This window comes from Meriones unguiculatus, chromosome 1 (genome assembly GCF_030254825.1).
Source record: "Meriones unguiculatus strain TT.TT164.6M chromosome 1, Bangor_MerUng_6.1, whole genome shotgun sequence".
Lineage (NCBI taxonomy): Eukaryota > Metazoa > Chordata > Mammalia > Rodentia > Muridae > Meriones > Meriones unguiculatus.
Window position 1 is genome coordinate 28,111,132 of NC_083349.1, and position 21,752 is coordinate 28,132,883.

A 21,752-nucleotide genomic window follows, 5' to 3' on the forward strand; every position below is an offset into this window, starting at 1 on the left:
ACCTGTAATCACAGGATTTGGGAGATAGAGGCAAGACTTGAAACTCTGTCTTAACAAACACACACACACACACACACACACACACACACACACACACTGCCCAACACTCCAACTTTCTCTCCTACCCTACAGTGCGTATGTGCTCTCCTTGCAAAAAAAAAAGCACTTCAGAAGCAAAGGCTAGGTAGCACCCAGTGTTCATCACCACTTCTTCTTTCTATAGCCAATCAAACTCTAGCTTTTAACAGGTAGAGATACAGCTTTTCACCTTTAAGCTTGAGTGTTAAAATTTCTCACACCAGGCACAGCATTTGCTCTACTGCACTGTGTGTAACTCAGTGCTTTCAGAAGCTTCTATGCTACAGAATTCACTTCTCCTCTGGCCTAGACTTCAGATGAGCTTTGGACATCCATATCCCCAGAGCCACACTCACGGCCCATGCAAAATGGGAGGAAACTACAAGCTAGAGTAGCCCCTTCTGCCTGGGGGCCTCATCTGAGCACTCTCCCTGCCCTGCATCCAAAAACTACTTCACTTAGTGTGTGCACTCACTCTCCAAGTCACCAAAACTCCTGAAGTACTCACTGCCTTCTCCATTTTGTAGCTGAGAAAATGCAGGTATGAAAAAGGAAGTATGTCCAAGGTCCAGAACCTTTCAACTTTCCTAGGCTCTTGTATCCCAGCTATACCCACCAGATGCCCTGTGCAGGGACCTGAGTTCCCAAGAGCAGGAAAGGGCAACTTTTGGTGCCTCCTGGCAAAATGCCCATGATACCTACAGGATCCTAGTCAATATGGAGAAGGGGAGGAAGTGAACGGACAACTGAAGAAGGAACAAACCCAGCCTTCTTCACTGCCAGGCACAAAAATAAGCCCACAAAGCCACAGAGTTGGCTACCTAGTATATTGGGAGACATGCTTGTCACCTCACCAACCAAAGAGGGCAAACAAGCTCAGGACCCAGCCAGCCAGCTACTGAGCCCCTCCCATTTGCCAGAGGTGAAGAGCGGAAGGCAAAAGCCCTCCAGGTATCTTCACAACTCTTCTTGGGAACTGTAAGAACAAGGGGCTGCACTGAGGTATGAGGCAGGCAGGTGTACAGAGCTTGGCTACCTAGAACATCCTTACATGACTTGAACAACACAGCACCCCTTTCCCAAAAAAGTACTGAGCAGCTGCTCTGGCTAAAGCCACACACAACCCTCTCCTGAGAAAACAGTGCCCTCCACCTCCCTAGCAATTCCCTGTTTGGAGTTTGTAGTGAAATGCACAATAGAGGAACCTGTGTGTTATGGTGCTTTTTTAAAAAGGCTCACCATGAACTTTTGGGGGGGGGGGAGAAAGTCTCATTGATGACTGGGGTTACATATTATTAAAATTATGGGATGTATAACCCACACCCGCACAGGTCAAAGTTTCCAACTGTCAATCAAAGTTTATCAGAACAGAAAATCATCTAGACCCTGCCCCTAGGCTCAGCAAGCATAAACACCTGCCACCAAGACTGACAACCTTAGCTTGATCCTCAGACTCCACATAATGAACAAACTTCAAAGAATTGAACGTTCTTCCAAATATGCTGCACAACATGTGATTGCGGGAACATGTACACAAACACAAAGACACACACACAGACAACACGCACACAAATAAAACAATTTCAAAGGAAAATCCACATTATTTGTATGTGGGGTCACCTGCAATTCTTTAAACAGCTGCCAAGAATCTAAGATATAACTGGTCTAGACGGCAACCACCAGGTCCAGAGAATAGACTGTAGTCTGCCCCAGGCCCCACTTCTCCAAAGCTCTGGCTCACAGCAAGTGACCCAGCCCAGCCCAGCTCAGCTCTGACATGTCTGGGAAGAGAACGCTCCTTTGGTCTTGTTTTCAGGTGCCACTGCCAACAGCTACATTGTAAGCTGCATTGCTGGGCCCAGCTTCATTGCAGAGCTACCAGTCCAACCCCACCACACAGCCCATCAAGGCTACTACTCAGGCCTAATGACCCAGTAAATCTCAGTAGCTCTATGGACCAGAGACAACTCTGTTCTCTTCACACACACTCAGGCCCCAGTGCTGGGGATAAGAAAGTAGATGGCTGTGGGAAGCACTTCTAGCTGCGGCCTGGACAAACACTGCAGGTCACAGCCGCCTGTGTCCTCGCCGTGGCAGGGTAAGGGCAGAGGGCAACCTCCACAGTGGGAGAACACAGAGCTCCGCAACTGTTGGATCCCACCAGCTCCCCCGGTGACTCCAGTGCCCCCACATGCACATCTGCCTTCCTAACACTCCCACTTGCAATGTTAGTGCTCCTACGGGAGCTATAAGCTACACAGTGACATGAATTTGGTTAAGAACTAGGTACAGCTGTTAAGGGACAGGAAAAGGCTTTACTTACAACAAAGCTGCACTGTGAAGAAGAAACAGAAAAACACCAAGAGTTAATGCCAAGGGATGTCCTACAGGGCAGGCCCTGCACCTGTCTGTGGCAGTGGGTCTAATCAGGGCCTTTCACCAACACACAGTATCACCTCACCCAGTCCTCCCTCCCAATAGTAAAGGTTTCTTCACCAGCTCTTCCCAAGCTGCACCCACCACTGGTCTGTGGCCATGGTGGCCAGTGTTAGGTGTACTAAGCCAGTACTCCACTGTCCAGCCTAGGGCTCACCAAGCAGCTAAGCTTCTGAGTCACAGTCCAGGGTCCATAAAGTCTGAGCAGTACCACAGTATTGAGACCAGCCACAGAGGCTTTAACTGGGCAGTGATCAGTGCCAGGCTTCCACATGCCCACGCCCACACTTCTTTCAGCAGACTAAGAGAGCTTTCAACCACACTGACCCAGTTCCAGCAAAGCACAGCCAGGGGACAGGCTCCCTTACCTTAGGGTCCACTCGGAGTGGAGTGTTGCGTTTAATAAAGGACTTCATGACACTGCTGCGGGAAGCCAAAGTCGGGGTCATGAGCATCTGGTTCTTCTGCACAGTGTGCAAGAAAGTCCGGAGAGGCCGTACCACCTGCAGACCAGGTCCAGGGTCAGGATGGAGCAGGCAGGGCAGACACCAAGCAAGGGCAAGAACCTGCTCACCTTGTTGGCCGGGCAGGGTGGTGAAGGGGTCTTGTTCTGGGGGGGCTGTAGCTCCTCATCTTCCAGTTGTTCCTCATCTGGTTCACTCATTGCCTGCTTGTAACTGCGTTTCCTCCTGACCAGAACAGATGGCCACGTCATAAAAAAAAAAAAAAAAACCTGAGAACCCACCTCATAGCTCTACGACATCCCAAAAAAGATCATCCTTGCAAAAAATACTCTGGGCTCAAGTTCACAGAACTCTGGACAGAAGAAACTACAGACCAGGCCTTTGCTGCCCACACAGAAAATGGTAGGTGGACAGTCAAAGGTCACAGAGCAAGAAGGACGCAAAGGACATGATCACCTATTCCCAAGCCAGCAACTATAGATTCAAGCTGCTTCCTCTGTTAAGTCAGAGAATCAAGCCATGACATCAGCCAAGACATACAGTGCTTGGTCAAACACCTATACTGTCTCTCTATGCAAGGACCCCAGCTTGGTTCATGTCCCCTCTGGGATCCTTGGACGAGAGCTGCCTGCACACCCCTTCCCCGATGCAAACCTGACACTCTGGGGTGGTTCTCTGTGTCCATCTATTTGGTCAAGCTCGGATTCTGTGAAGAGAACAATTTCATTGAGGTTGTATAAATGATGGCAGTGGGGTATACATGCTGGTTTTAGGGAATGGGTCCAGCAGCAACAGCTATTTCAAGAGTAAGCATCCTCCTGGCAACCTCAGGGTGGCCAATGGCAGAAACACCAACCTTAGCAGTAACTGACCTTGAACCCAGGATACTGGCCCCTAAGAAAGATCCTTCAGCCCTAATACTTGGCAACTGTGACACCAATAGCAAGATAGTATCACTGAAGCCTTAATCTATATGTCATTTGCTCTCCCATGAAAAGTCATGTGCAGAAACGGAGAGTGTCAGATATAGGAAAAGAAGTAATGAGCCACATGGCAGAACACAGATTAATATAAAGGAAACAATTTAAGTTAAGAGCTAGTTGGAAACAAGAGTAGCTAAGGCCTAAAGTTATTATAAATAAATATAAGTCTCTGTGTCATTATTCAGAGCTGGGGCAGGCATAGAAAGTCTATATGGATTTAAGGAGAAGTACATTTCTTTCATGGGGTCATCATACAGGACACAGTACATTTTATTTCACACCAAGAGGAAGCACCCTTTACTCCAAAGGGGCCTTTCAAGCTGGCACAGCAACTATCCTGATCCCTTCATAAAGAGGATGCTTTTCTCAAAACCTCACAGTGCCATTTCTTCTCACCAGGGAAATCACCCTCCACAGAGAGACATAAGCGAGACTCCAAGAGCCTACTAGTTCCCTAGGAAGCCACGCAGGGCTCCTGACCAACTCCCTAAGCTCACAGTAGTCCTACCCTTTTTGAACTAGAGAAGTCAGAAACAAGCCAAGAGGAAGAGGCCAGACAGGCCTGTAGTTCTTCATGAATCCCTTGGAATGGGCCTGAGGACCTTGACATGGCACCTTCATTCCTCTACCTCCTTCAGGCCTGGGGTGGTTTGAATAAGAATGGCCCCCACAGATTCATGTGTTTGAATGCTTGGCCATAGGGAGTGGCACTATTAGGAGGTGTGGCCTTGTGGAGCAGGTGTGTCACTGCAGGGGCGGGCTTGGAGGTCTCCTATGCTCAAGCTGTGCCCAGTGTGGTACACAGTCCCCTCTTACTGCCTAGGGATCAAGATGTAGGACTCTCGGCTCCTTGTCCAAAACCATGTCTGCCTGGATGCTACCATGCTTCCTGCCATGATGATAATAAATTAAACCCCTGAAACTGTAAACCAGCCCCAAATAAATGCTTTTCTTTATAAGAGTTGCCATGGTCACGGTTTCTCTTCACAGAAATGAAACCCAAACTAAGACAAGCCCTTCCCTCTGCTTCTTAATCCAGCCAGGTAGAGTTACTCAGGTGACACTCAGCAGCAGCTCCAGCCAGAAGAACATGGCCTCTTCAGGTTTAACATATTTTTGGCCTATCGGACCAGAAAATGGGGCTCCACATCCCAAGAGACAAGACCAGTCCAATTCACCTTGCTGCTCTTCAACAGCAGTTGCCTGGCCAGCAGGCACGAGCTTCGAAGCGGGCGTGCTGATCTCTGTCTTGGTGGCACTGTGAGGCTTCAAGGTACATCCACCGTTCTTGGAGACCTACAGGAAGAACCGAGGCTTGAAGAAGCCCATGTGGATCCTGAGGCTCAGAATAGCCAAAGTACACAGCTTCAGACCTGGAGCCTCAAGTCCTACCCATCTCTGGCCTGGGCCTTACCTCTGGCTCCTCCGCTGCCTCCTCAGGCACAGCCTCCTCTGTGGGCTCCTGCTCCAGGCTGAAAGCAAAGCAGGGCACTGTGAGAACTCTAAGTCCAAGCTTTCTTCAAGTCCTCAAGTTAGGTCCAACATCAGGCGACCAGATCTGGACCACAAACCAACAACCTACGCTGGATAGGAAGACAGCAGCCATCACTGGTGTCTTCCTGAGTAGAAAGTGATGTCAGTAACTGAACCTTGTTAGATATCCTGTTAGAGATCTCATTTTGGGACGAGAACCTGCTCTAGTATGGATCTTCACTGTCCTCAGCGACTTACATATTAAAGGCTTTGTTCCCAGAATTAGTGCTACTAGGAGGCCGTGGAAAATTTGACAGGTGGGGCCTAGCTGGAGGGTTTCAGCTTAAGGGTGTGGCCACAAAGGCGATTATGGGCCCTTACTTCCCTTTCCCTTTCAAATCCAAGCCACAAGGTAAATAGCTTTGTTCTACCTCGAAGTACTGCTTCCCAGAGCAGCAGAGCCGACTGGTCAAAGCTCTAGAGCTGTGAGCTAAGATAAAGCATTTTTCTTTGTGAGCTGAGTATCTTAAGAATTGTTCCAATGACGCTGAACAGACAAATACTTTACACAGCTCTGTCCCAATCTACGGAGCCCAGTGAAGTCCCTTCTCTTTTAAGACCTGCTCACTACTTACCCAGGGACCAGCTAAGCCGAAGGTATGCCCAGACCCCATTTCCTCATCCCAGGAATCAACCTCTGCTCCAGAGTAAGGCAGCACAGCACGATCTCTGAGGAATCAGCATCCTGGCCCCAAGCAATGCTACATCTAATCTGGGTGCAGAAAGCACCCTGGGGGGCCCCAAGACTAACCTATTCCACCACACCTCAGTTTAAATGGTTGCCTTATTTACAACCATGAAGCTCACACACTCCAAAGCTGACAAGTGACCCTGATGGAATGCGGCCTGGAGAAATGACAGTCATGTTGTTTGAAGCCTGGTTACACAGAGAGCACAGCTATTAGCAGTGCCATGGAAAGATGGGACGAGGAGGGAAGGCTTAGCCTCAGTAGAAGCTTCCTTCCACCTGATGGTCACCTCCACCTCCTCTCACTATGTGCCCTGACCTTCCCTTTTGGAGGCATTGGTACAGAACTTACCCAACTTTCTGAGGCACTTCAACATTCAGGAGCCTCTCCAGGTAACTGTGACCTGAAGGAAAAAAAAAAAAGATGCTATTGGAAACCAACCAGGACTCAAGCCAGAGGTCCAGGAAATTTTGGTAGGGACATGATCACTGTTTCCTTCATAGACACACAGGCCTCACTGTGCCCTAGACCTCACCTCATTCATCCTCACAACCGTTACATAGCTTGCCTAGCAGGCACAACCCCACCTCTTCACTAGGCCAGTAGTATTTTGGAAAGAGAGATCTGACATAACACTGGGCCCAAACATAAGTAGCTTATTCACTCAAGAAACATTCATCAAGTGCCTACGAAATACTGGGCTCTGGTACTAGAGCCTCAATGGTAAGGAAAAATAACAACGCCACTGTCTGGCTTTCCTACCTATGAGCACCAAATGGTCTTATAGAGTAAACTAGGATATGTGAAACGGCCAAGTCAGGGATGCTGAAGCCTACATGGAAAACCTGATATGATGAAATGACCAAAGGGGAGATAGAAGGCGGCAGCAGCACATGCCTTTAATACCAGTGCTCAGGAGGCACAGGCAGGATGAACCTCTGAGTTTGAGACCAGCATGGTCAAGAGTGAGCTCCAGACGGCCAGAGCCAGAGCTGCACAGAGAAACCCTGTATGGAAAACAAACAAACAAAAAAGAGAGAAAGAAAAAAAGAGAAAAAGAGACAGAAAGAAAAAGAAAAGATCAAAAGGGAGGAGGAGGAAGAAGATTCCAGGACAGTAGTTTTCAAAGTGTATTCTCCAACCTCTGGAAACTTGAGACCTTTTTGGGCAATCCACAGGTCTGAACTATACTATAAACCACTATACTATAAACTGTGACTTTTCCTTCCCATTATATTAACATTAGCCGAAATAGCACAAAAGCAACAGAACCAAGGAAAAAATGCTGAAGCTTAGCACCCATCAAAGCTTCCCCACCAAACACTACCAGACACAGTAAAGCAATGCCCAGTTTCAATAATGAATGTCCTTGAAGAAGTATTAATTACAGGCTCGTTGTTTCACACCTTAAACCGCAGCACTCAGGATGCTGGGACATAGGGACTGCCACAGTTCAAAGTCAGCCTGAGCTTCATAGTAAATTCCACCAAACTGGACCAGAGAGAGATGGTGTCAATAATCTGAGAAAAAATTCTCACCAAGACCGTAAGGTTTTGAAAAAAGCCCTTGGGGGTGCTAGAAAAAGGCCAGATCCTGGATCAGGGGAGTAAGACCATAGCTAAGGCAGACAAGGAATGTAGGTGATACCCAAGGCTTAAGGAAAACAGGGAATAGGTAACAAACTGGAACAGCAAATGGGCAGCGCTCAGAGAGAACTAAGCAGTAACAAGAAAAGGGATTTCTCCTTTCTGGGTTATGGGATCCAGGCTGGGGGCTAGAAGGGAACAGAAGTAAAATTAGACTGGCAGTTACAGGTGCTACCTTGAGGGGTGTATGGACAGAAGATATGATCCCCTCCTCTTTCTTTGGACCCCTCTCTCTCCAAGCTCCTTGACTGGGGGAGGGGAGAGGTAAAAAGACACCCAAGTGAACACGTAGGTGTTCCAGCAGCACAAAGGCTTCCTGGAATGTTAAGCATCCCTGCATGCCAGAACAGGCCCAGAAAGTGGCCTGGCTGAGGACTGAGAAGAGGCCAACCTCCAATTAAAAAAAAAAAAAAAAAAAAAAAGCAGCATAAAGCCTGAATGATGAAGCTGATCTATTTACCTGGACTTTCTAGAAACCCTGCAGCAGTGACCCTTGTCCTACCTGACCACAATGACAGAAAGCCTTCTTGGAGAGTGCACACCAGACCAGGACAAGAGGCTTCAGGTCCTCAGTGCTCCATCGATAAATGCTAAAAGGATTCCAGAGGCTCTGGAAATAGTCTTTACTGCCAGTCTCATGCCCTCCCCACTCCCCTGCTGCAGGTGTGTCAAAAGCTGCCTTACAGAGAACTCAAACTGACATACCACCTGAGCTGCCCCCAGCTCACCTCAGAGCCTGGCAGCAGAAATACACCAGGAAGCCTCTGCTTTGCCATTCATTTCTCACCTGTGAATTTTAGAAACACAGGCCAGGCAGGATTGCCTTGTCTAAATGAGTTACTGAACAGGTACCATACCCAAACACTAAATGAGTCTCTAACTATATTCAAGGCAAATGTTGTTACCATTCAGACAGGAAAATGAAGTTAAGGGGTAATACCCAAGTCACTGGATTCAGTGACTCCACATTCTGGTCCCTGCCCCTCCTTGCCATCTTCCTTTGCCTCAAGAAGGAGATGGTTGCTGGGCTTGGAATTAAGACAGACCAGCTCACATACAACCCATAAGCCTATCCATGAGCAGGGAAGGCTGCTGGGGAGGGTAAAAAATACTGCTTAAGAGCTACAGGTTAGCTGTTTTGAAAACTACCATTACCAGGCTCTGGTGGCACATGCCTTTGATCCCACCACTCAGGAAGCAGAGGCAGGTGTATCTCTGTGAATTCAAAGCCAGCCTGATCTACAAAGTGAACTCCAGGACAGCAGGGCTACACAGAAAAACCCTGTCTCAAAAAAAAAAAAAAAAAAACCTACTTCTAATTTGAAGGAAAATTGGCGGAAAAAAAGACATCAACATTGTCACCATTGCACTTGCAGATTCGGGTAATTCCACCACTACTGGCCATCTACAAATGTTGTGGAATTGACAAACCACTGAAAAACTTGAAAAGGAGGCTGCTGAGTTAGGAAACAGCTCTTTCAAGTATGCCTGGGTCTTCCAGAAACAAAAATTGAGTAGGAGTATGATGTCACTATTGATATCTTCCTGTGGAAAGTTGAGACCAGAACATATTATGAGGCTGTCACTGAGGACCCAGGACACAGGGCTTTATCAGAACCACCAGTGCAGCCCCTTCTCAGGATGACTGAACTGTCCTGGGGGTTGCTGTCAGTGTGAATCTCCATGAATGGGCAGGCCTGTGAGCACCGCCTTTTGGCTTACACAGTGGATGTGGAACAGCTAAGTGTTGGTGCCAAGGAAATGGATTCCATAAAGGCACCCTACATTCAGAAGAGATATTAGGAAATTAAGAAAGTCAATACATCCATTAAGAAAATTGGCTACAACCCAGACACAGTAGCATTTATACCAATTTCTGGTTAGAATGCTGACAAGCTGGAGCCAAGTATTAATATGCCTTGAATCAATGGATGAAAAGTCACCCATAAGGATGGTAGTACCTTTGGAACCACACTGCTAGAAGTTTTGGATTGTATCCTATCACCAATTTATCTAAGTGACAAGCCACTAATTACAACAATGTCTATAAAATTGGTGGACTGATATGTGTATATATATGTATATATACATACATATATATGTGTGTGTGTATGTGTGTGTATATTATAGAATAATATTCCACTGTAAAAACTGAAATCATAAAATCTGCAGATAAACAGATGGAACTAGAAAAGATATTGAGTGAGATAACCCAGACCTAGAAAAACAAATGTCTCTTATCTGTGGCTATCTCTAAATCTCCAGATGTGAGTATAGGAGTAACTACAAAAACCAGGAAGGTAAAAAGGGATTGGGAGGGAGGGAGGAAGGAGGAGGTACAAAAGAGAATAGCTGGGTAAACATGAACAGGAAGATAGGAAAAACAGGTGGAAGGCTTTACTTTAGAGAAGGAGCTGGGCTTGGTGGCACACACCTTTAATCCCAGCACTCGGGAGGAGGACCTCTGAGTTCAAGGCCAGCCTGATACAGTGAATTCCAGGACAGTCAAGGCTATACAAAGAAACTCTGAATTAAAAAAAAAAAAAAAAAATTTAGGGAGGGAAGAGTGAGATTAATATAGAGGAGGGGAAGGTGGGGAAAGTAATATGAAGTCATTAAAATCCTATTGTTATCTATTTACCTAAGTTAGATATAATACATATAAATCTGTATACACGTATATGCATAGTTTGAATAAATTTTTCCCCTGAGCTGACAGACTGCCTGCAAAAGCCATAGAACATCTAACAAAGACCCCAATACCAGGCATAGGAAGCCCCCTTTCGAGCTGTTGGTAACTGTTGTGCAAAAGATTCCTATTGCTATTGCCCTTGGTTCATTCCAGAGATTAAAGGTTAAGCCTCTACTGCTGAAGACATCATGCACTTCAAACACTGAACTTGGAGGATCCAAGCTGGATCTAACCTGAAAGCCTATTCTCTAAGGACTAGCTTTCACAGTACCAGAAAGTGCCAGGCATGTTTTCAAGAAGTAAGCAACCAATCCTACTTAGCTATGAAACCTATGAACTATATAACAATGACCACTGCAGCACCCAAATCCTGAAGGTAACCAACAGTTCTCTAACTGAACTTAAGGCCCACTCAACAAGAGGGAAATCGTGCCTGGCACTAGAAACCTAGCCAACTACCTAGGGCTAGTGAGGTCGTGGAGGATCTTGGAGGAGAACCTACAATAGCCACTTTACTGAGCAATAACTAAAATCTAAGTATTTCTTCTTATACTCACACACAAGTGTAGCTCTCAACCACCATCAAATAAACTTCTCTTTGCAAAAGATGGAAGCCATTACAGAAAACCATAACAGATCAAAATGCAAAGAACAAGTGATCTCATGTAGAATCCAGCCCCAACTGACATATCTACAATTCAACTCCTGCATCCAAGGCTCAGAACACTGGGAGAGGGAACACTGAAGGAGCCAGAGAACAGGAAATTCCATGAGACTGCATCTCCTAGAAACATCAAGGAAGCTACAAAGACACGTGAAGTCTTAACAACATAGCTGCCTAAACAAGATCTGAACAAGGATGATAAAAAGACATGCCAATATGGAAGGAGGAAAGCTCACTGGACCACGATGCTAGACAAAAAAAACTATAGACAAATAAGGAATGCTGAAAGTGGGAGAATAGTTGTCCCCACAAAAGAGGGCCCTATCATAACTGGCTATCCAATACCAAATGGTTGACTTTTACATCTTGTACATTTCAGCAACATTACACAGACTGAGCAGATTGTGTTTATATATTTGCATGTGTGTATGTGTGTATGTATTAGTATGCATGTGTGTGTAAAGAAAGAAGCCATAAGCCAAGCATGGCGCACACCTGTAATCTCAGCGCTCTGGGAGGCAGAGGCAGACAGATCGCTGTGAGTTCAAGGCCAGCCTGGTCTACAAAGCGAGTCCAGGATAGCCAGAGCTACACAGAAAAACCCTGCCTTAAAAAAAAAAAAAAAAAAAGAAAGAAGCCATGAATTTGAAACCGAACAAAGTGGAGGAAGTACATGGAAGGGATTAGAGACAGAAAGGGGAAGTAGAAAATGGTGTAATTGTATTTTAACTACAAAAAATTTTAAGAGAAAACGGTGTAATTATATTTTTAACTACAAAAAATTTTAAAATGTCTTTGTAGGGGAAAAAAACTGAATAAAAAAAAAGAATTACATGTCTGATATCTAACACCAAAGCAAGAACAGGTATATGAGTCTCTCTACTTCCTCCTACCCCTCCCTTATAGCTCCAGGCTCACCCAGCCCTGAGGACTCCTCCCCAAGACCAACTTCATGCCATCCCAGGCCTCCTGACAATCTAAGACAAACAGTGTGCCTGACCTCATGCTGCACAAGGCCCAGGCTGTCTCTCCAGGCTGCACAGCCCAGAGCACGGCCAGAGAGAGCCTTCCCGGGTGTAGTGTCTTCACCTACCCAACAAAACCAATCCTTGGGCTCCTCACAGCCTCTCAGCACCTGCCTTCCAAGGTGGAATGCAAGTAAACTCAAGTCCCAGTCTCCGAACTATACAGCTTGTCTACAGTTTCCTCTTCTGTTAAAAAGCATAGACCCTGAAGAGCCAAAAGGACACAGATTTTCTTCCATAAGTCTTACAAGAGCCAGGTATTTTTACTTCTCATTTACTATGAAACTTGGCCTGTCCTGTGACCTGAATCTTGCAGGAACCTGATCTAGCAGCCTCCTTCTTCATCTTTGCGAGGTGCCTCTAAGGACTCTATGAGCCATATGTGGACTATACTTGCTTTAGTGGCAAGACGCTCCAGGTAGCCCATCACTTACTGCTTAGTGTCTCAAAGTCTTTGTGCAATCCTTTCCTTGGCCAGGATAGCTAGCGCTACATTTTCTCCACCAGGCGTTGAGCACAGCCATCCTCCAAAAATCTCACTATGAGTCCATACCCCCTCAAGCAGCCAATTCTGACCCTCGGGGCTGCCCACTCTCCTCTGTAGCTCCAAAGATCTATTCCAACCAGGACAGTGGGCTCCTAGGCTTAGCTCTGACCCTAATGAAAGCAGCCAGCAGGTACCAGCCCACAAGCTCTCCATGGTACATCTCCACAGCAGCTTTACCATTAGGAGTTGCACACAGGGATACTAAGTTTAAGTCCATCACTGCAAGACAGCAAAGACGGACAGAGGGATACACTGACTCTGGGAAAAGGACCACAGGAACACTGCAGCTAACCTTCCAGGTTTATTTCCACTTTTAAAAAACCATTTTGAGCCAAGCGGTAGTGGAGCATGTCTTTAAATTCCAGCACTTGGGAAGCAGAGGCAGGAGGACCTCTGAGTTTGTCTGGTCTACAGAGTGAGTTCCAGGACAGCCAAACACACAGAAACCCTGTCTAGAAAAAAGAAAAAAAACAAACAAACAAATAAAACAGTGTTGAACTAGATCTCTATCATCCAGTAGCTACACGTGGCCATTTAAATCTAAATTGAAGAAAGTGCACGAAACTTAAAACTCAGGGCCAGTGAGATGACTCAGGTAAAGGCACCTATTAACCTGAGTTCAATCTTCAGGACCCGCACAGTAGAAGGAGAAAACAGACTCCTACAAGTTGTCCCCCAACTTACCCATACAAACACCATGGCAAGTGTGTACATGTGCACATACATACTATTAAAAAGAAAGACAAATTAAAAAAAAATTAAAAAAAAAACAAAAAACTTAAAATATAGCTCCTTGACAGCGCACAATTGTAATCCTAAAACTAGGGGCCAGAGGCAGGAGGACAGAGCCCAAAGACGGCTTGAGCTACATAGCATGAGACTATCTCAAAGCACTAGGGAATATTGCTCAGTAGTGGAGAACTTGTCTTGCCCAGGAGGAAAAGAAAGTCACCTTATCCATCAGACCAGACACATTTTCAATAGCCAGTCATGACTAACCAGTGGCTCCATCCCAGAGATACACATGAGGAACATTTCACTGATGGAACCACCATCATCCCACACTCGCCCACACTCGCCCCATACTCACAGATGATACGAGCAGAAGCCTCCGGCTTTTTGTCAGCCTTCTTGGCAAGCCTTCTGCTTGACCTGCGACTGGTGCTTTCTTGTTCAGCCACCAAACAAGTGGCTAGTGGCACTTGGGGATCCTGGGACATCAGGCTTCGCCGCGTTGACCGAATATTCCCAAGAAGGCTCTTGGCTGTGGTGGGCAAGATGTTATTCGGCTGGATAGGAGAAAGCACTCGCTCCTGCCATGGGGAGTCTGGAGAGTCCTGCAGGCCCTGGGAGGCCCGAGCAATCTTGAGCTTAGAAACAGAACGTCCTGCCCCAACCCCTTGGTTCTTGGGGCTCTGGGGAGTAGCCTTGAGGGAGCTCACTGAGACAGAGTCCAGCCTGCCAGCCTCTGACTTCTTGGGTGTTGGTTCTTCCTCTGAGGTCAGTATGCCTTGGGGAGCTGGAGGTGTAGCTGGAGCTGGGACTGAAGATGGAGGAAGGCCACCTGTGAGCTGGATGAGCTGCAGGTCTGCACTCAATCTCTCACTGGCGCTGACCTCCACCACAGACTTCTTGACTAGCACTGTGGGAGACTCAGCAGTGGGAGAGGAAGCAGCTGATGGCACGGATGCGGAGGCTGCGGCTGCTGCGGCTGCTGCTGCTGCTGCCGCCGCCCTAGTTACCCGCTGCAAGACTGGGAAACCATTCTCCTCAACAACAGACACCGGCTTCTGCACCTTGTCCTTGCTTCGGAGGTGCCGGGTGCCTAGCTGGCTGCTCCGAGACTTTCTGCGGGATAACCTGTTGGGGCAGTAGAAAAGAGGCTGAGACAACCCAAAGGCCGGGGCACTCCCAAAGAAAATTAGAGTACAGCAATCTCCCTGGTAGCCACCAGCCTCAATGAATTATGGGCAAAGGGTCTGGAGGTAAAACCTTGAGGTTCCAGGGCAGACTCTCACCGCTAGCCATGTGAGAGCCCAGTTGTTCCTCTCTGAGCCTCAGTCTCCCCACAGTACATGGGTAACAGTGAGTTCCATTACTCATGGGACAGCTGGGAAGACTGAATTCACACAGACTTCTCGTGGTTACACCGTGTTCAGCACCTTCTGAAAACTTCACTTGTGCTCTCAATCTGCCCTGAGACTGAGGCCCTGGGAGGTGGACACCACTTATTCTCTGTTGCAGGATATTTTTGTGCCCTGTGTTTTGTCATTATTACGAAGCATCTCCTGTCTTGGTATGTCATAAACATTGTTCTCCATCACTTTCTGATAGGTTAAATAAAGAGCTGAACATCCAATAGCTGGGCAGGAGAATTAAGGCCAGACTTCTGGGCCCAGGGCAAGGAGGGGAAGGACATCCCAAGTGAAGATCAGAGAGAGAGAGAGATCACCAATAGAACACGGATGAAGAAGCAGGTTGCCAGAGTGAGGCTAAGATGGCAGAAAACAGACCATGTGGCTGAGAAGTAAGAAGTACCTGAGTATCTGCCCAGCATAGTACCTAAAGTTTTTAATAAATATAAAGGTCTCCGTGTCATTATTCAGAGCAGGGCAGGCATAGAAAAAAAAAAACATTGCATTTTGCAATTCCCCTTTGGAAAATGAGAAAACAGAAAAAAATTCATTCCAAGGACATTCAGCCACTGAGGCTCAAAACCATATATGACATATGTACGAGGGCTGCCTGATTAGACTAGCCAGCATCTTGACCTGGGTGTGGCACTCAGCACCATTCCTACAAGGAATTATAACAAACCCAACAACAGAGCAGTTGGGAACCAGCACCTGGGCCACACCTCTGGTGCTTCTCCCCTCCTCCAAACTCCAGACCCCAACTCCCTGTCTCCACCTTTTCCACCAATGCACAGACAGTCACAACTGTACTCCGAACTGGATTAACTGTCATCGTCAGTGTGAGGTGCCAACCACTGTTGCCTTCCAGCTGCTGCTGCTATCAGCACCTTCAGGAGCAAACTCTCCCAGGACACAAACTCTCCAGAAAGCACCTCCAGTGCAGCCTCCCAAGCCTTTCCTACCTTTTCCTCGTGGGATCTCTGTTTTCATCCTGAATGTTAGACACCCGTCTCTTCCTCCGACGGTTCTTCTGAGAAGGAGTTTTGGGCATCAGCTCTGGCTCGTTGTTGAACTCTCTGTTACGTACAAGAAGGGTGAACTTGGGAACCGCTGGCCTGCCCCATCTCTCAGGAGACTACACTCCACCCCATTCTTGGCAATGACAAGTCAAGCTAAAGAAAAGTTCCCAGAAAAGTTTCCCAAAGCTATGTAAGGTCACCAGCTGGACACTAGCGTGCTTCCTCCTGGACATGTGCCAAAGAAGCAAGTGCCAAGATAAGTCATCACAAGCCACTCACTCAGAGACACAGCTAACTACGGTGAGCCAGGAGAAAGGGCTCAATCACCTCTTCCTCTGCCCACTGCACGAGGTTGGCCCCAGCACATGAGACACTTAGGAAGGAACCCTGACAGGCTATGTGTCTGAACTATCAGGACACCCACCCCAGCTCCCTCACTACAACCCCAGCAGGCCCCTGCCTTTACCTGATGAACATGCGCTCAGCCTCCTCCACAATCTCTGTGAGCCACATCAAGTCCTTATTGTCCACATTGCAGAAAAAGTCCAGGAGTTTCTGGTCACATATATCCAGCAGGTGAATAGGCCCTGGGGCTGTCGTCCCCATGGTGGCACTACCTGGCAAAGGTAGGGACAAAAAAGCATAAGGACTCTGAGCTAGGAACCAGGACCTTTTAGAGGGAAAGTCTGCCGGACCTAAAGTCACACAAAATACCTGTGCCTAAACCCATACATCTCCCAGGACAGAGCCACTTGCAGATGCAGAACTCCAAATGCCAACCCAATGGCCTCATCTCTCAAAAAGAAATGTTATAGTAACCCTACTGTCTTGATAGCCCCTCATACCAATACACAGAGTATGACTGTCCCTATAGGCCCAGACTTCCTGACCAGTTCTGATATGAACTTTACAAATGTTCATATTAGAACATACAAGCTTTCAGAGGCTTACTATGACCATGCACTACCTTCCTGGATCACAGAGAAACACCAACCTGACATACTCTCTCTCTTTACCCAAATATAGACCTGTTTATTTTCTTGAAGGCTCTTCTCCCACTTTTCATGGATGGGGACTAAGACATGGCCATCCTGCATTGACACCAGACACCAGATCATCAAGACACCAAGTCCAATTGCCTCTTTAAAATGACAGTGGAGGGCTAGCAGGGCAACTAAGCAGATTAAGGCACTTGCTACCACACCTGATGATGTGAGTTCTATCTCTAGACCCACAAAGTAGGAGAGAAGTGACTCCTACAAGTTGCCCTCTGGCCTCTACACAACCCATACCACATTGCACTGTTATATAACACTTTTTTCCCAGATTGACTCATTCCATCTGTAAGGAAGCACCTTAAACAGGAAAGTCAACAACTCAAAAACAGCTTCAGGAAGTCCCTGAAACTGACCAAATTCACTAGGCCCCTACCTGCCAGAAATACCCTCAGCAATAAAAGTTGAGAGTCCCTCTTAGCCAAGCGAAACTAAGCTGCAAAGAAGACTGTTAAAGTAGCCCAGCTATGAAGATTTTTCAGACAAGCTGAGCTGCAAGAAGCAGAAACCAGCCAAGCTTCCTGGACTAGGTCACTTAGAAAGGGTACCCTCTAACCTGTTGAGCTGGCTTCAGGCTATGCAGTGTCCCAGTTTCTGTGAGCTGTTACCAGTGCTGTAGTGGGCCTTGGTGATTAAGCTGTCATTCAGTCATTTCTATTCCTGTAAGGAACCCCTCACCCATACTCCTGTAAACCCCAAAAAAACCTAACTGGCTCACCAAACTGGACTTTGGTGGTATATGTACTTTCGTCTGCTGTGGTTCCCTATCTGAGTTGAGTAGACGTTTTGCATCTCCCCAGGTAAAGTTTTGTCACACAAGATGTATGCATACATACACACAAAAAAACATGATGCTGCATGCTATCCTCCCAACATTTGAGAAATTCAGGATTGTTTCAAGGTCATGCTTAGCTATACATAGCAAGTTAGAGGCCAGCACCAACCTGGACTACATGAAACCCTGTCTTAAAAAAAAAAAAAAAAAAGCCAGATGTGATGTGTAATCCCAGCACTCTAGGAGGCAGAGGCAAGCAGATCTCTGTGAGTTCAAGGCCAGCCAGTCTACAAAGTAAGTCCAGGACATCCAAGGCTACACAGAGAAACCCTGTCTTGGAAAAAAAGATGCACTAAAAAAATAAGTCAGCAGATGGAAATGTGTTATGCCTCTGGAATGCATAATGCATTAGAAAATGAGGGGTCCAGAAATATGATCTCCAAAGAGACTCCAAAAACCCTTCCCTAGAGCTGAAATGCCCTATAAACGGATGAGGGAGAGTAAAGTGAGTGAATGAGCAATGTGTTGCTTTCAGGAAAACCGGTCTATAATACCAGGCAAGACAATGTGGTGGCAGTTTCCTTGCTTTAAAAAAAAAAAAAAAAAAAAAAAGGGCTTGGATATCTGCCTTAGGACCTGGTTATAAAATCATAACAAAAGTTCTCCACTAAGTAGAAGTATTCTGTTACTGTTGTAACAGGGCCTCAATAAATACCCCAAGTGGTAAACACATGGAAGAACAAAAGAGTGGGTGATAGCCACAAGCAATAATAGCTCAGATTCCACAGGACAGCAGGCCACCATCCTCACTCTTTCAAAAGTAAGAGCCATGCTTGTACACTTCAGCCTCTCAAAGAAAGGTTACAGAAGGAAGGGCTAGATTACTGATCCCCCTGATCCTTCTGGAACTTCAGTCTGATTTGTGAGGCACACCACCCCTCTGCCCCCTAGGAACTCTGTCTCAGTTCTGTATGGCTTCCTCACTTAGCTCTTAGATCCTTAGGGAGGATCAAGCCAAAATCTCACACACCGATTCCAGTTATGTGTACAGCAAATGAGTGATTGTTTAGATCTGCTTACTGCTGGTCTCTACCCACTAAACACCTCTCCCTGTGGTAAGGCCTTAGCCTTCTCATCAACAAGAAATATGTGTTGCCCTCTAGATGTTTGGCACTTGTGGAATGAATTCATCCATCCCTCAACTAATCCTAAAGGTTGCCTCGCCACCACACAGGGACACTCAGTGACTAAATCACGAGGCACAGGTTAGGACAGGCCAATACACACCCAAAGCCCCAGACCTGACTACCAAGAACAGCACTAACTGGAGTGAAAACAAATGGATAGGAGCACTGAGGCTCTGGAAAATAGCATTAACTGAGCAGCCGGCTAATCATGGTCATGGCCTTTCCTCTGAGTCTCCCCATCCATCTGCACCAGAAACGAGCCCTGGCAAAGTCGGAGACCACAGTTCAAGGCCAGCAAAGAGAAAGACACCAACGTCTTACAGAGGGGCTACAGAAAGCCACAAGAGGGAAACTTGACAAAACTTGCCAATCTAAGTGCTTCTTTCACCAAGCCCAAAACCACACTTCTTGCACGGGGAAATGTGCTTCCTAGCAAGCCCTCACTGGAAATTAAAAGAGGTGACCCTGAGGAAAGGAGGGGTGGAACAAGAATCTGACTCTTGGGTAGCTTCACCTTCCCCCCATGAAAGAACCAGAGCACCCAAATCCCACCAAGGGAGAAGGCAGATCCCTTCCTCTCCATGCCATTCACCAGATCAGCGCCTCCACTGCCATCTCCTCTAAGGGTGCAGAAAGTGAGCTAAGCACCTTTCCCCACACACCTCCAAGCACGAAGATCCACCACTCTTCCATTCTGAGTCCAGGGCGAGGACCCTTTCACTTCCTTCTTGCCACCTACTCCGAAATACCCACGTACATACAAGGTAACAAAAAGTCTAGGTCAAAGTTACCCAGGAAATCGGTGGGCGGTGCCTGGATTTAAAATGCTCTTAATCACTAGCCACAGGCCTCCAGGACAATAGCTACAAGCTCAGAACAACACAATCCGACCCTGGCTGGAACTATGCCCCTGACAAGAGACTAAGCTTGCGGGAATGACAAAATAAGTGGCAGGATCGGCCTCCGGACTTGAGACAGTTTTAAAATGCTGCTCAAGCTGGTATGCGAGAAACTAAACAGCCGTTACCGTTTGGAGACTCAGCTCCAGGACCACAGAGCAGCCAAGGCTCTGCACAAGGTGTTAGGCCCAGCGTGGGGGAGGGGACCGACTATTCTTAGATCCCAGAGCTCAGGCGCAGGGTCGTGGAGGTCATTTCCAAGCCCAGTATCACTGAAAGTGATCCCCACGTCCGCAGGCAACGAGGGAAGGTGACGACCCCGGCCGGGCCTGGGCAGAGAAGCGGCCGGAACCAGATGCCGAACACAGCAACCCCGCCACGCCGGCAGCCCACGCTCACTCACCCGACGGCGCCGTGTCTGCACCGACTACTCTGATTCCAGTCTGCGGCTTCCGCAGATGAGCTTCCCGCCGAGCGGGACGCGCTAGAGAGCCGGTCCAGACGGCTCGCTGCAGCCGAGGACCAACGGGGCGGTGAGCGCGGGCGAATCTATGATTTTCAAAACCGTGGCTCAGCCAATTCCTCTTGTTTGTCTGGCCGGTTACAAAACTCCAAACCAATCATGTAACAGGACGCACAAGTCCGGTTTTCTGTTGGCTGTTAGTACTGTCAATCTGGGGAACGAAGAGGCGGGGGAAAAGAACGTAGTGCTTTTAACACGCCTCAACTTCCGGACGCCGCACCACCAAACCTAGTGAGGAAGTGGTAACGCCGTAGGGCGGGGAGCGAGAGAAGTTTGGGACTACAAGTCCCAGTGTGCACTGCGAAGGCAAGCTTGATGCTGGAGTACGCAGACTCATCCTCGGGCCAAAGCTTCTGCGTTCTGAAAGACAGTTTTGTGACTTCTGCTATTTTTGAAAGGTAAAAACAAACACATTGCAAATCTCACAGAGCCTTCCCTCATATAACAGTCAGGTATATAACTCCAGAGTGTTTCCATAGAGCTACGGTTGTCACCAGGAAGTATTTGCTAAGTATTCTCCAGATTGGATAGCCATGTGCAACAGAGAATTTTCTGGCTGCATGTATCAGCAAAGTCTTGAGTTGAGAGTGGTCACCACCACCTGTTAAAATAAAACACGTCAGTCTCCAAAATATCTATACGTCCACCTTCTTTACAGAATTATCCTCAGTAGCCAAGAAGTGGAAGAAACTAAATGTTCATGAACAGCTGAAGAAGGGGTTTTAATCATTTATTTTAAAATTGTTATTCCTTTTACTGAAAATAGATTTTTTTTTTTTGCTCACATAATATGTCCTGACTACAGTTTCCCCTCTCTCTACTCCCAGTTCCAACCTCCGCTTCCATATGGATCCACTCCCTTTCTGTCTCTCATTAGAAGACAAACAGATTTCTAAGGTATAATAATACAGTATATAACACAAAACCTATCATATCAGAATTAGATAAGCAGAAAGAGCCCAAGAGAATTCACAAGAGCCAGAGAGCCAGGAATAACCGCAAAAGCACTAGTAGCCATAACATAGATGCAAAGAATTTAATGCAGCCCTATGAAAGCCCTGTGCAGGCTGCCTCAGTCTCTGAGTTCAGATGAGTTTCCATCGTGTTAATTTACTGGGCTGTGTTTTCTTAGTGCCCTCCATCTCCTCTGGCTCTTATACTCTTTCTGCCACCTCGTCCACAGGGTTCCCTGATATTTCAGTTAGAACTGAATATTCCAAGATCCCTCACTCTGCATAATGTCTGGCTATGGGTCTCTGTATTTGTTCCCATCTGCTGCAGGAAGAAGCTTCTCTGATGATGGCTGACCAGAGAACTGATCTATGAGTATAGCAGAATGTCTTTAGCAGGCATTTTATTACTATGCTCTTTTAGCAAAACAGTAGTATTTGGTTTAGCCTTA

At 47.0% G+C, this 21,752-nt stretch overlaps 1 protein-coding gene across 4 annotated transcripts in view; it reads right to left on the bottom strand.

Annotated features, from left to right (window-relative positions):
• The window catches only part of Incenp (inner centromere protein), a 31,186-nt gene extending 10,375 nt beyond the window's left edge, over positions 1 to 20,811 (bottom strand). The window contains exons 1-11 of one of the 4 annotated variants that reach the window (XM_021626800.2): positions 20,231 to 20,811; positions 16,378 to 16,528; positions 15,855 to 15,968; positions 13,848 to 14,617; positions 6,535 to 6,586; positions 5,376 to 5,433; positions 5,140 to 5,257; positions 3,633 to 3,684; positions 3,089 to 3,203; positions 2,883 to 3,017; positions 2,402 to 2,413 (exon numbers count right to left, since the gene is read on the bottom strand). In XM_021626800.2, coding sequence (XP_021482475.1) covers positions 2,402 to 2,413; positions 2,883 to 3,017; positions 3,089 to 3,203; positions 3,633 to 3,684; positions 5,140 to 5,257; positions 5,376 to 5,433; positions 6,535 to 6,586; positions 13,848 to 14,617; positions 15,855 to 15,968; positions 16,378 to 16,517 — 1,566 coding nt within the window. In that variant the 5' untranslated portion in view covers positions 16,518 to 16,528; positions 20,231 to 20,811. Of the gene's footprint in view, positions 1 to 2,401; positions 2,414 to 2,882; positions 3,018 to 3,088; positions 3,204 to 3,632; positions 3,685 to 5,139; positions 5,258 to 5,375; positions 5,434 to 6,534; positions 6,587 to 13,847; positions 14,618 to 15,854; positions 15,969 to 16,377; positions 16,529 to 19,590; positions 19,694 to 20,230 lie in introns of those variants that run through there. The other 3 variants (XM_021626798.2, XM_060386247.1, XM_021626799.2) reach the window with 3 other exon arrangements.
• Between the last annotated feature and the right edge of the window lie 941 nt (positions 20,812 to 21,752).